General features: G+C 44.8%; 1 protein-coding gene and 1 long non-coding RNA gene across 3 annotated transcripts in view; one reads left to right on the top strand and one right to left on the bottom strand.

The window, feature by feature from the left end:
• LOC149435901 (nuclear factor of activated T-cells, cytoplasmic 2-like) overlaps positions 1-11,052 on the bottom strand; it is a 133,582-nt gene that overhangs the window by 7,398 nt on the left and 115,132 nt on the right. The window contains exon 9 of one of the 2 annotated variants that reach the window (XM_089662263.1): positions 9,323-9,410. The exons of the other annotated variant lie outside the window; for it this stretch is intronic. Coding sequence (XP_089518389.1) covers positions 9,367-9,410 — 44 coding nt within the window. The 3' untranslated portion in view covers positions 9,323-9,366. The remainder of the gene's footprint in view (positions 1-9,322; positions 9,411-11,052) is intronic. 2 annotated transcript variants of the gene reach the window in all.
• Positions 1-11,052, top strand: part of LOC149435902 (uncharacterized) — a 400,776-nt gene that overhangs the window by 353,183 nt on the left and 36,541 nt on the right. The window lies entirely within an intron of this gene.

Below are 11,052 nucleotides of genomic sequence, written 5' to 3'. Positions count from 1 at the left end.
GATTGCGGCAGTGGGGAAGATGAGGGACAAGCTGCCAGGGAGGAGAGGAGAGGGGAGGAGAGGAAAGGGAAGGGAAGGTTCACATTTATCATCTGACAGCACAAGGTAACATTCCCCAAATCCAGCCAAAATCTGGAAGCAAAGCTTTCACTTCACTCTCACCTACCCTCCCCCTTCCCCCCCCCCCCCCCCCCCCAACACAAAAAGTGTACTGGGTGCCTACAGATTGAAATGCAGCCAATTCAGCAGAAAGCGTCTGCATTTCAATCCTGTGTGTAACCAACTAAAGGGGGAGGGGGGGAGTCCGCAATGTCAGAATACAATAGCGCAGCGGGGAAGGTCCCCCCATCCACATTGCTTGTGTGGATGGAGGAATCTGGTCAGCCCGCTGGTTGAATGAAAACCCTCACAGTGTGTGCCGAGCCTTAGGGGGTGTGCACTTTACCTACAATTACATGGGGACATTAGCGTGTACTCCGACACACGGCACTGCCTTTCACCTGACCCAACATCTCCGTATGTTCAGGTCTGATGGCATTTCTCATACAGACAATCTGGAAATCACCGCTGATAGAAGGAGATGATTGGAGATGATTGATCACGCTGCACGTTCTTGTCTCACAATGCGCTTCTATAATTAGACTCTGCGGTTCAGCTATTACTTCCTAATTTGTATACCCAGGAAGTGAGAGGAGTAATAGGTGGAAACAATGAGCGTCTGAATATAGTAACAGGTAGAACAAGTGGGCTCTGTGGGAGGATTACATCCTCTGGATGGTGTCACATAAACATCACATCTCTGGTCACCATCTCAGACACTCATATACAACAAGGGCATAATAAAGACAATCTGTATTCCTGTAGGCGTGAGATCTTCTAGGAGATATCGCTTGTTTTCTGACACCTATCTTGGCCTGAACTCTTTCCTAATACAGTGTGTCAGCAGTATTGCTAACCTGGATAAAAACAGCGATTTTTCTCTCACTTCCTGTCTGGCTACGGGACAGAAAGTGAAAGGAAATCTCCACAATGGGACACCTGGAGAAAAACACTTCCTGTTTGGCTATATGACAGGAAGTGAAGGGAAATCTCCGCAATGGGACACCTGGATAAATACACTTCCTGTTTGGCTATATGACAGGAAGTGAAGGGAAATCTCCGCAATGGGACACAGATGCTGAAAGAAAATCTGACGGGTTACAACCCCACCCTCGCTCTATCCAAAATGAAAACTTTTGCCTATAGTTCTACTTTGATGCTAATGTTGTACCGCGCCGTGTAAACTGTTGGCGCTCTATAAATCCTGTACAATAATAATTCATGTGACTGGAGTGAATAAAGCCGGCCCTACACAGCCTGGATTGTGGACAAGTCCCACTGAATGAGCCAACATTCGAGCTATCGGTGGCATTGTCAACATCAACAGGCTCAGCAAACACTGCCGGAATAATTGAAGAAGCCTTGTGCAGAGTTTGTGCCTGAACAGCGACAGCATCTGATAGGATGTCTGGATTTTCTGACAGCCACAGGTGACCGCTGTCTGAATACAACACCCAGCAGGGGGGGATTCCTCATCCATGCCGTGTGGACTGGTGCCAAACTGCAGGGAAATCCTATTATACCTATGAAGGTTGTAGGCCTCATTTATCAGGGTGGGCATACCCCCAAAGGGGTCTTCAGGGTCTGGGAACCGTAGGAATGGACCACAGCCCTTGACCTGTATAGTACCCTGTGACTAACTACACGTTGCACTTCATGTCAAGGCGGGCACCTAATGCAGGTTCCAGCGTTCACAGCAAACATTACAAGCTGTCCCAGCACAGCGGGGTCTCAGTACAGTCCCCAAGGTACACTGTTATCAAACCTGGCCACAACACCTTCCATAAGTCTTCCTGCACACGGGACATTTTTACAGCGGCTGTTTTTGGCTTTTGACATTTGTTTCTACAGCCAGTAAACTCCTCAGCATGTTATCCTCGGTGTCCATACACACATAGACTGGAATCAACGTTTTTTGGCTGGAATAAAAAACCCAGAACTAGTGGGTTTCTAGAGGAGTTGTTTTAGCTGCAAACCAAAGTTTTTTGACCAAAAAAAAATTTGTAGTTTTGGTTAAAAAACGCAAATGCGGGAAAACACTGCTAAACGCTACAAAAAGGCAAAAAGAAGCTGAAAAACTTGTTTTTTTTAACTTGACTTTGCACAGCTGACGTTACCAACGTTATCACAACACCCCCCCAGTGTGCATGGAGTCTCAATGTATTCTGTAGAGAATATTTTAGAATGATTTTGTTTGTAAACAAAACTAGAAACAGGGAAAAACTATTGCTGGCCACAACCAATCAGAGGTTTTACTGTAATACAATACTAGTGTAATCACAACAATGGATGGAGCGGTCTTGTTTGCCGTTTCTATCACCTCTTTATATGTTTGTTTTCATGAACTCTGTTACAGAATCCCACCACTTTCTAATATCAGCCAGGAAGCACCATGAGGACCCCAATAAATGAAGTATTCCCATGTAATCTGATGGCTATAGAAAGCTCAGGCAGGATATGGCATTGTTGGCAGTAGGCCTCGTTCTACGTTTTCTTCTTCCCCCTCTGCTTTGCCTTTAATGTGTGAGTGGCCTTTAAGGTATTAATTTCCTGACGCGCCACATGTAAAACGAAGCAGGTTTTATTGTACAATCACTCGGTATTGAGCCGGCCCTTGTGGAGAAGTAGTAAAAGTATATTAAAATCTATTTTCCAGCTGAATGGGCCACTGTTTGGCCAAGGTCTGTTTCCTGAGCCAGCAGGTGCTGCCAAGCCTCTTAAAAAGAACCTTTTGAATGGCACCTACAAGTAGCCGGCGTGTCAATGGATACACAGGGAGGGGTTATTTACAGGAGCGTGTGCGGTGCGGTCACAATGTGCGCAGTGTATTCCTCCGAGACGCAGGTGACTAATACATCAGACGCACTATTGATGTTGGCGCTCATAGTTTTATAGCACAAATTCATCTAGAAGTAGCAAAATGAAAATGAACTGAGAACAGAAATCCAATTGCTGCAACGGGAACACATAACTGACAGGCGTCGGGCCGTGAGAAAAGAGAAATGGCCTCTGCGTGATATTTGTGGATTTGGGGGATTTCTCCAATACATGAGAAGTTACAACACTTAACAGGAAGTTGCTAAATAGCTTCACAGAAAAAAGGGACAAGAATTCAAAAAGTTACTGCAAAAATGTAAAAAAAAATTAAAATAAAAATCCTCAGTTTGATGGTTACTCCATGGAGGGTCCCCCACTACTAAGGGGGCATTTTGTAAATACCAGATGGCTCTCGGTCTGTGGGAGGATTTCAATTCCTATTGAGAATCTCTGTATTCTCTGCTGATGTCTGTTATGGAGCAATCTCTAACAGACACATAACACCTCTCAGTTCACCCATTCAGATCAACACTGACTTTGGGGGGGGTTTGGTCATTCGGAAAACTGGAGAGAGCGTGTTGCTCATAGCAACCGGATTATAGATATCACCACAGAAATAAGCCGGCCATGCGGTAGACTGCTTTTGTCATTCTTTATTGGCTACATATTAAGAATACCCAATGACAGCACCACCTGCCTGGAGTTTGCATATTCTCCCTGTGCCTGCGTGGGTTTTCTCAGGGTACTCCGGTTTCCTCCCACACTCCAAAGACATGCTGGTAGGCTAATTGTCTAAATTGTCCCTAGTATGTGAGTTAGGGACCTTAGATTGTACGTCCCTTGAGGGTTAGGGACCTTAGATTGTACGCCCCTTGAGGGTTAGGGACCTTAGATTGTACGCTCCTTGAGGGTTAGGGACCTTAGATTGTACGCCCCTTGAGGGTTAGGGACCTTAGATTGTACACCCCTTGAGGGTTAGGGACCTTAGATTGTACGCCCCTTGAGGGTTAGGGACCTTAGATTGTACACCCATTGAGGGTTAGGGACATTAGATTGTACGCCCCTTGAGGGTTAGGGACCTTAGATTGTACACCCATTGAGGGTTAGGGACATTAGATTGTACGCCCCTTGAGGGTTAGGGACTGATGTGAATGTATAATATATATGTAAAATGCTGCGTAGATTGGTGGCTATATAAGTACCTGAAATAAATAATACCATACATGAAGTGCTGATGTGTGTCCTGAGGAAGGCCGTATATCTGAAACGCGTCAGTTTCATGTACTGTATTCTTATCATGTAGCCAATAAAGAATGATGAGCAGTCTACCGCATGGCCGGCTGTTTCTGGTGTGAATCACATGGGGAACCGGAACCCTTCGCCTGTTCACCGGTCTTCAGCATCTACATTTAGCCCTTTCGCTGCCAGAACCATTTTTGCATTTTTTTGCCAGCGTTTAGAAAATAATTTCTGTCCTGAAGATTACACAAAACCTCAAAACATGATATATTTTCTAAAAACAGACACCCTGGAGAATATAATAGTTGTAGTTCCAAATTGTTATGTCATATGATATTACCGCAAAGGTCTAGGAAACGCAATATTTCACTAAAAAACACAAAGTGCATTTTAGGGAAAACAAATGCAATACATTTTATAGACATTTTTGGTAAAATATAGAATATTGCATCAAGTAAATAGATAGGAGACGCTGAAATAGCCCCTACAGGTCAGTGTTATGGAGGAGGTCTTGTGTCAGAATGATAAATCTCCGGCATACATGGCGATATTGTGTGATAACGTGTAGGCGCCCCGACGTGTGCGTTTATGTTTGTATGTGCAAATATATGTGGGGGTGGGAGGCCTTTTTTTTTTTTTTTTGGGGGGGGGGATGTTATGTGATTGGGTGTAACTACTTTATTGCAATAGAGAAATAGTTTTTTTTTTCTTCATCACATGGCGGACACCAGTGACAGGTTCTTTTTAATGTCTCCTCTGGGCTCCACTGGATGTATTGTCATGCAGATCACAATACAAAGTGAAAGCGATGACCCGGAAGTGATGTCATAAACAACGCTTTCTGGGTCACAGCAAGAAGGGGAGCTGCCGCCCTTACTGGGGGCTATGGAAGCTATAGGGCAGCACCACAGCTACCCGACTGCTTCCACCTGATAGGCAGGAGTGTGTCTGTCACTTTTACACAGAATCCAGATGGCTGCAGTAACTGGATGGTGTGTAACCCCCTCTCCCCCCACCCCACTGTCTAGTCCGTATGATGTACAGACCTGGCAGTGAAGGGGTTAAGGTATAGGCAGTTGAGTTTGGCCGTTTCCTCTGTAGATTATAGATATCATTTTTCAGCCGCAGTATAGAAGATTACAAAGACAGCTGAATGACTGCCATGGACAACAGGGGAACAAGACAGACTTGGGTCTTTTTTTTAACCTAACTGTAAATTTTCATACTGTAGAAGTCCCTGATTTTAAAAATTCCTAAGGGTGGCCATACTTTTTTTTTCAATCATTCAGCAAGCTGATAAAAAAAACAAAAAACAAAGAGATTCCCCCATCCACAAAAGCAAGGTGAATAGAGGAATCCTCCCCGCTGTGCTGTTGTATGACAGTGCCGACTCTTCTGCTGTTGGAATACACTGATCAGTGATTCAGCCGATTGGCTGCAGACTCTGATCGAATGAAAATTTTCCAGCAGTTCTGTTTGGGAAAAGTTGGTGATTAGATTGGGAATGGCAATAGATAGTCCCTGCTGAGCCAGTCACATTTCCATCCATCTATGGCCAACTGTAACCTTGGATGTGTTCATGACCTTAGTCTGGAATTCCCATACACTCCAATGTCTGTATGTCAGCACAGATCAGCAAGCTCCATTTATTCATACAGAGTCAGAGCACCAAGGTAGTTCACTTGTATCCCTTGTATCTAAATGGCAGGTCAGATGATACAGACAGTTCTTATTTCAGACAGGCTGATAAATGAAGCCCTAATTACCCTGGTTAGAGTTGGGTTCATCAGGTCACGCCTTGGTTACTGCAACTCCCTCCTCACTGGTCTCCCTTTACATTGACTATCCCCCCTTCAGTCTGTTATGAATGCTGCTGCCAGACTTATACACCTTACCAACCGATCAGCGACTGCTGCCCCTCTCTGCCAATCCCGTCACTGGCTTCCACTAACCCAGTGCTTCTCAATTATTTTCTGTCATGCCCCCCCTAGGAAGAAGAAAACATTTCGCACCCCCCGCGCGACTGTAAATAGTATTTTTGCAGCAGCACCTCTGCACTGCACACTTACCGGCTTTTCCCTCACTCGATTTTCGCGGGTCCGCTCGGCTCCGCCTCCTCGCCCATGATTGGCCGCCTGTGTACCTTTCCTGAGCTACAGTTCTGGCGGCCAATCACCGGTGAGGAGGCGGAGCCGAGCAGCAGGAGTGAGGGAGTGGCCGGAGTGACGGAAGGAGCAGCGCTTCCTGGATGGATCATCGTGGGAGCCAGGTAAGAGACAGCAGCCCTCTGCCCACCCCTGTACTTAGTGTCCCTTCTGTCGGAAGGGGGGGGGGGGACGGCGCCCCACTATTTGAGAAGCACTGCACTAACCCAACGTATAAAATTCAAAATACTAACCACCGCATACAAAGCCATCCACAACACTGCCCCTGGCTACATCACCAACCTAATCCGCAGATACCGTCCAAAATGCTCCTCCCAAGACCTCCTGCTCTACAGTTCCCTTGTCACCTCCTCCCATGCTCGCCTCCAGAACTTCTCTAGAGCCTCTCCCACCCTCTGAAACTCCTTACCCCAATATGTTCAGTCAGCCCCCCCACCCTGTCTGCCTTTAGGCATTCTTTGAAAACTCATTTATTCAGGGACCCTACCTCCACCTAAGACCTGTACTTGAGTCACCTCTATCAGATCATCCCCTGCAGCCACTACCTATTGTACCACCTCCCCTCCCTTTAGATTGTAAGCTCCATGAGCCGGGCCCTCCTATTCCTTCTGTACTGAACTGTATTGTAATGTCCCCTTTTATATAGTAAAGTGCTATATACAGTTGCAAGAAAAAGTATGTGAACCCCTTGGGATTACGTGGAGTTTTGCATGAATTGGGCATAAAATGTGCTCTGAATGTCATCTAAGTCACAACAATAGAAGAACACAGTCTGCTGAACATAATACTACACAAACATTAGATGTTGCCATGGTTTAATTGCACATAACATGTAAACATTCACAGTGCAGGGAGGAAAAAGTATGTGAACCTTTGGAGTTAATAACTGGTTGACCCTCCTTTGGCAGCAATAACCTCAACCAAACGTTTCCTGTAGTTGCAGATCAGACCTGCACAACGATCTGGAGTCATTTTGGACCACTCCTCTTCACAAAACTGTTTCAGTGTAGCAATATTCTTGGGATGTCTGGTGTGAATCGCTCTATTAAGGTCATGCCACAGCATTTCAATCGGGTTGAGGTCAGGACTCTGACTGGGCCACTCCAGAAAGCGTATTCTGTGCTGTTGCAGCCATTGTTTTGTTGAATTACTTGTATGCTTTGGGTCATTGTCCTGTTGCATCACCCATCCTCTGCGGAGCTTCAGTTGGTGGACAGATGGTCGTACGTTTTCCTGCAAAATCTCTTGATAAACTCTGGAATGAATTTTCCCATCAATGACAACAATCCGTCCAGGGCCTGAGGCAGCAAAGCAGCCCCAAACCATGATGCTCCCTCCGCCATGTTTCACAGTGGGGATGAGGTTTTGATGTTGGTGTGCTGTGCCTTTTTTTCTCCACACATAGTGTTGTGTGTTCTTCCCAAACAACTCAATCTTGGTTTCATCTGACCACAGTATATTCTGCCAGTAGTGCTGTGGAACATCCAGGTGCTCTTTTGCAAACTTCAAACGTGCTGCAATATTCTTTTTGGACAGCAATGGCTTCCTCCGTGGTGTCCTCCCATGTACTCCATTCTTGCTTAATGTTTTCCTTATTGTAGATGTGTCAACAAAAATGTTAGCATGTGCCAGAGATTTCTGTAGGTCTTTAGCTGACACTCTGGGGTTCTTCTTTACCTCATGCAGCATTCTGCGCTGTGCTCTTGCAGTCATTTTTACAGGACGACCACGCCTAGGGAGAGTAGCAACAGTGCTAAACTTTCTCCATTTGTAGACAGTCTGTCTTACCGTGGACACATGAACATCAAGGCTTTTGGAGATACTTTTGTAACCCTTTCCAGCTTCATGCAAGTCAACAATTCTTGATCGTAGGTCTTCTGAGAGCTCTTTTCTGCGAGGCATGGTTCACATCAGACAGTGCTTCTTGAAACCAGTAAACCCAAAACAGGTGTGTGTTTTTTAAGGGCAGGACAGCTGTCAGCAACACATCCAATATCATCACACTGAATGGAGTCAAGGTTGGCTCACTCCTGGCTCCAATTAGCTCTGGGAGAAGTCATTAAGCTAGGGCCTCACATACTTTTTCCTCCCTGCACTGTGAATGTTTACATGTTATGTGCAATTAAACCATGGCAACATCTAATGTTTGTGTAGTATTATGTTCAGCAGACTGTGTTCTATTGTTGTGACTTAGATGACGTTCAGAGCACATTTTATGCCCAATTCATGCAAAACTCCACGTAATCCCAAGGGGTTCACATACTTTTTCTTGCAACTGTAAATCCTGTATAATAATAACAACAATATTGTTCCCTCTGCATAGCTCTACATAGATATGTATTGTTTTCTATCCAACAACAGTTGATGTAACAAGATCAAGGTAAATAATGTATGTAAAGCCAAAGCATTACTTTGTCATTTTTGCATAGAATATGGGAAGCTTACAACCCCTGACAGGTGTTTTCTGGAGATCCATCTCTTTATTAGTCCTGATGACCACTCATCACAAGCAGAGAGTGATCGGAAATCCAACATTTTTTTGAGTAGTCACCAGGACAAGAATAGAGGGGAAATCATCCAACGGGGATGCTGTTCAGATGGCCAAGAGAGGACATCCCTTTGTTTTTGCTAGATCCCTCCTTACTTCCTCCTGTGTCTCTGGTACAAGAAGTGATTATCTTTTTAAAGGGGAGAAAAATAAAACCTGACAGAGGTTGTAACCGTTCCCTGACTCTATCCAAAACCAAACATAAAATGTTCTGACTTTACATACACTGTATTAATACAATCAGCAGAGTCAATAGAAACAAGTGCATTTCAGCCTGACTTGGAGACATTTTCCCAAATGTTGAAGGTCATGCATGCTCCTTAAAGACAGAGAAAGATGGAGGTGTGAGCCCAGCCTGTCAGGTGGATTCAGAGTGAAACAGAAAAATAGATTCAGAGAGGTGGCATCAGAAATGTGAGAAGCTGCCAGGAATAGAGGTAGTAAAATGAGTTACCTTTTCCTTTCAATTCTTGACTCACAGAGCCGTGGCCCTCGGCCTCATATAATGTTTTGTATCCAGCTAAGGTTTGTATCTATCAGTTCTGAAAAAGATTTGCAAAAACCAATTTTCAGTTTCCAGTATATAGAAAAAAAAATCCAAAGCAACTTTCAATTTCTGAGTGCCAGAAGTCAAATTACAAATTTCCATCAACTTCAACCAGATAATTACACAATAAACCCCCCACATGATGAGTACTAATGGTGATATGGGACCTTAGTCGGAGTGTCCGTCCCACTGCCTGTTAGCATCCCAGTGTCTATATAGAGGGGTGTCTGTACTTGGCTCCCTAATGGAATGTTATGGCCTCCTTGCTTGCTGTGGTCACTACAGGGGGGCATATGCAAATTCTATTAGAAACGCACCTATATGAGCTCATAGAAGCGCACACATTATATTGGTAAATGCCAGGATTGTCCATAGACTCCGTGACTGACCTGCTATACAGAGGGCAGTGGGAATCCTCCATCACAGGAAACATTTTCCCTCAGCAACAAAATCATCTACACAACACTTGGGACACTTTGCAGCTAACATGACAAGAATCCGGTAATCCATGGAACTCAAAGGGACCCATGGTCACATGATATCCCACATCACAAAGGGTTAGTTCCAATACAAACATTAAATGTGGACTTTCTGTTTATAACAAACAAAATGTCTGCTTCTTTGCAAGCTCACTTGTTCCTCAACACACATGGCTTTTTTACACCAAAGAAGAAAAACCGACTTCAGCCCAGCTACCCACATGTCTGTGAGACACGGGTGACACCATACCTCCATGCAGAACTGGAAGCTCAAAATCTCACCAGAATCAACGCCAGCCCATTGCAAGAATGCATTCTTATGGGATTGGAAGCATACAGTTTTATGGTGTCTAAGTAATCAGAGTCCATGTATTCTTCCAATACACTTCACTGTGTGGCTGGGATCCATTCACATCTTCAGAACGACTGTGTTAGTTCTATGACTGTGCACCATTTCCTCAATGTACCATTCAATGGGATTTTCTACAGTAAAAGTCAGTTCATGAAGGTTATCACAAGGGGCGTCACACCTTGCTTCACGATGGGGAGAGCTGTGAGTTTCAGTGAGGTGTGTATTGAGGAGAGCAGGAAAAGGAGCATTATGAGGTGCTAAAAAAATGGTTAAATGAAAGTGGAAAGTGATGTAATATTCTTTTGCTTCTGCTGTGTGATGAGACACCTAGCTAACAGGTGGAAGCTTCTCTTTACTCAATGACTGCGTGTGCTGCTAGTAATACGGAGTCATGTCAGAGCCTACTGAGCTACAAAGAGGGCAGACTGTTGGTGCCGCTTAGCTGGCGACTCTGTGACTGAAGTTGCCAATTGATTTGCTGTGTCGTGAGGCACAGGATCAAAGGTTGTGGCGGCGTATACAGTTTCCAAGAAAATGCGGTTGACATGGTCAGCTGACCAAAAGAGACAAAAGGATTGTGACCCGAAATAAGAAAACAACGGCTGCAAAAGTGACCACAGAGCTCAATCTCAGTCCTGTGAAGACTGAATCCCATGAAGACTGAGATTTGAGCTCTGCAGTCACAATCCTGAGCAGTGTCCTTTTGTCTCTTCCGGTCAGGTGACCGTGTCAGCGGCGCTTATACGTATCAGACACCAATTTCCCGGAATTTGCATACGCTGTTATAAAGTTTGATACTGAACCTC

This window comes from Staurois parvus, unplaced genomic scaffold (assembly GCF_062004578.1).
Source record: "Staurois parvus isolate SC_StPar_1 unplaced genomic scaffold, SC_StPar_1.0 ptg001451l, whole genome shotgun sequence".
Classification (NCBI taxonomy): Eukaryota; Metazoa; Chordata; class Amphibia; order Anura; family Ranidae; genus Staurois; species Staurois parvus.
Note: the sequence above shows the minus strand (reverse complement) of the source record. Positions and strands in the feature narration are given on the sequence as shown.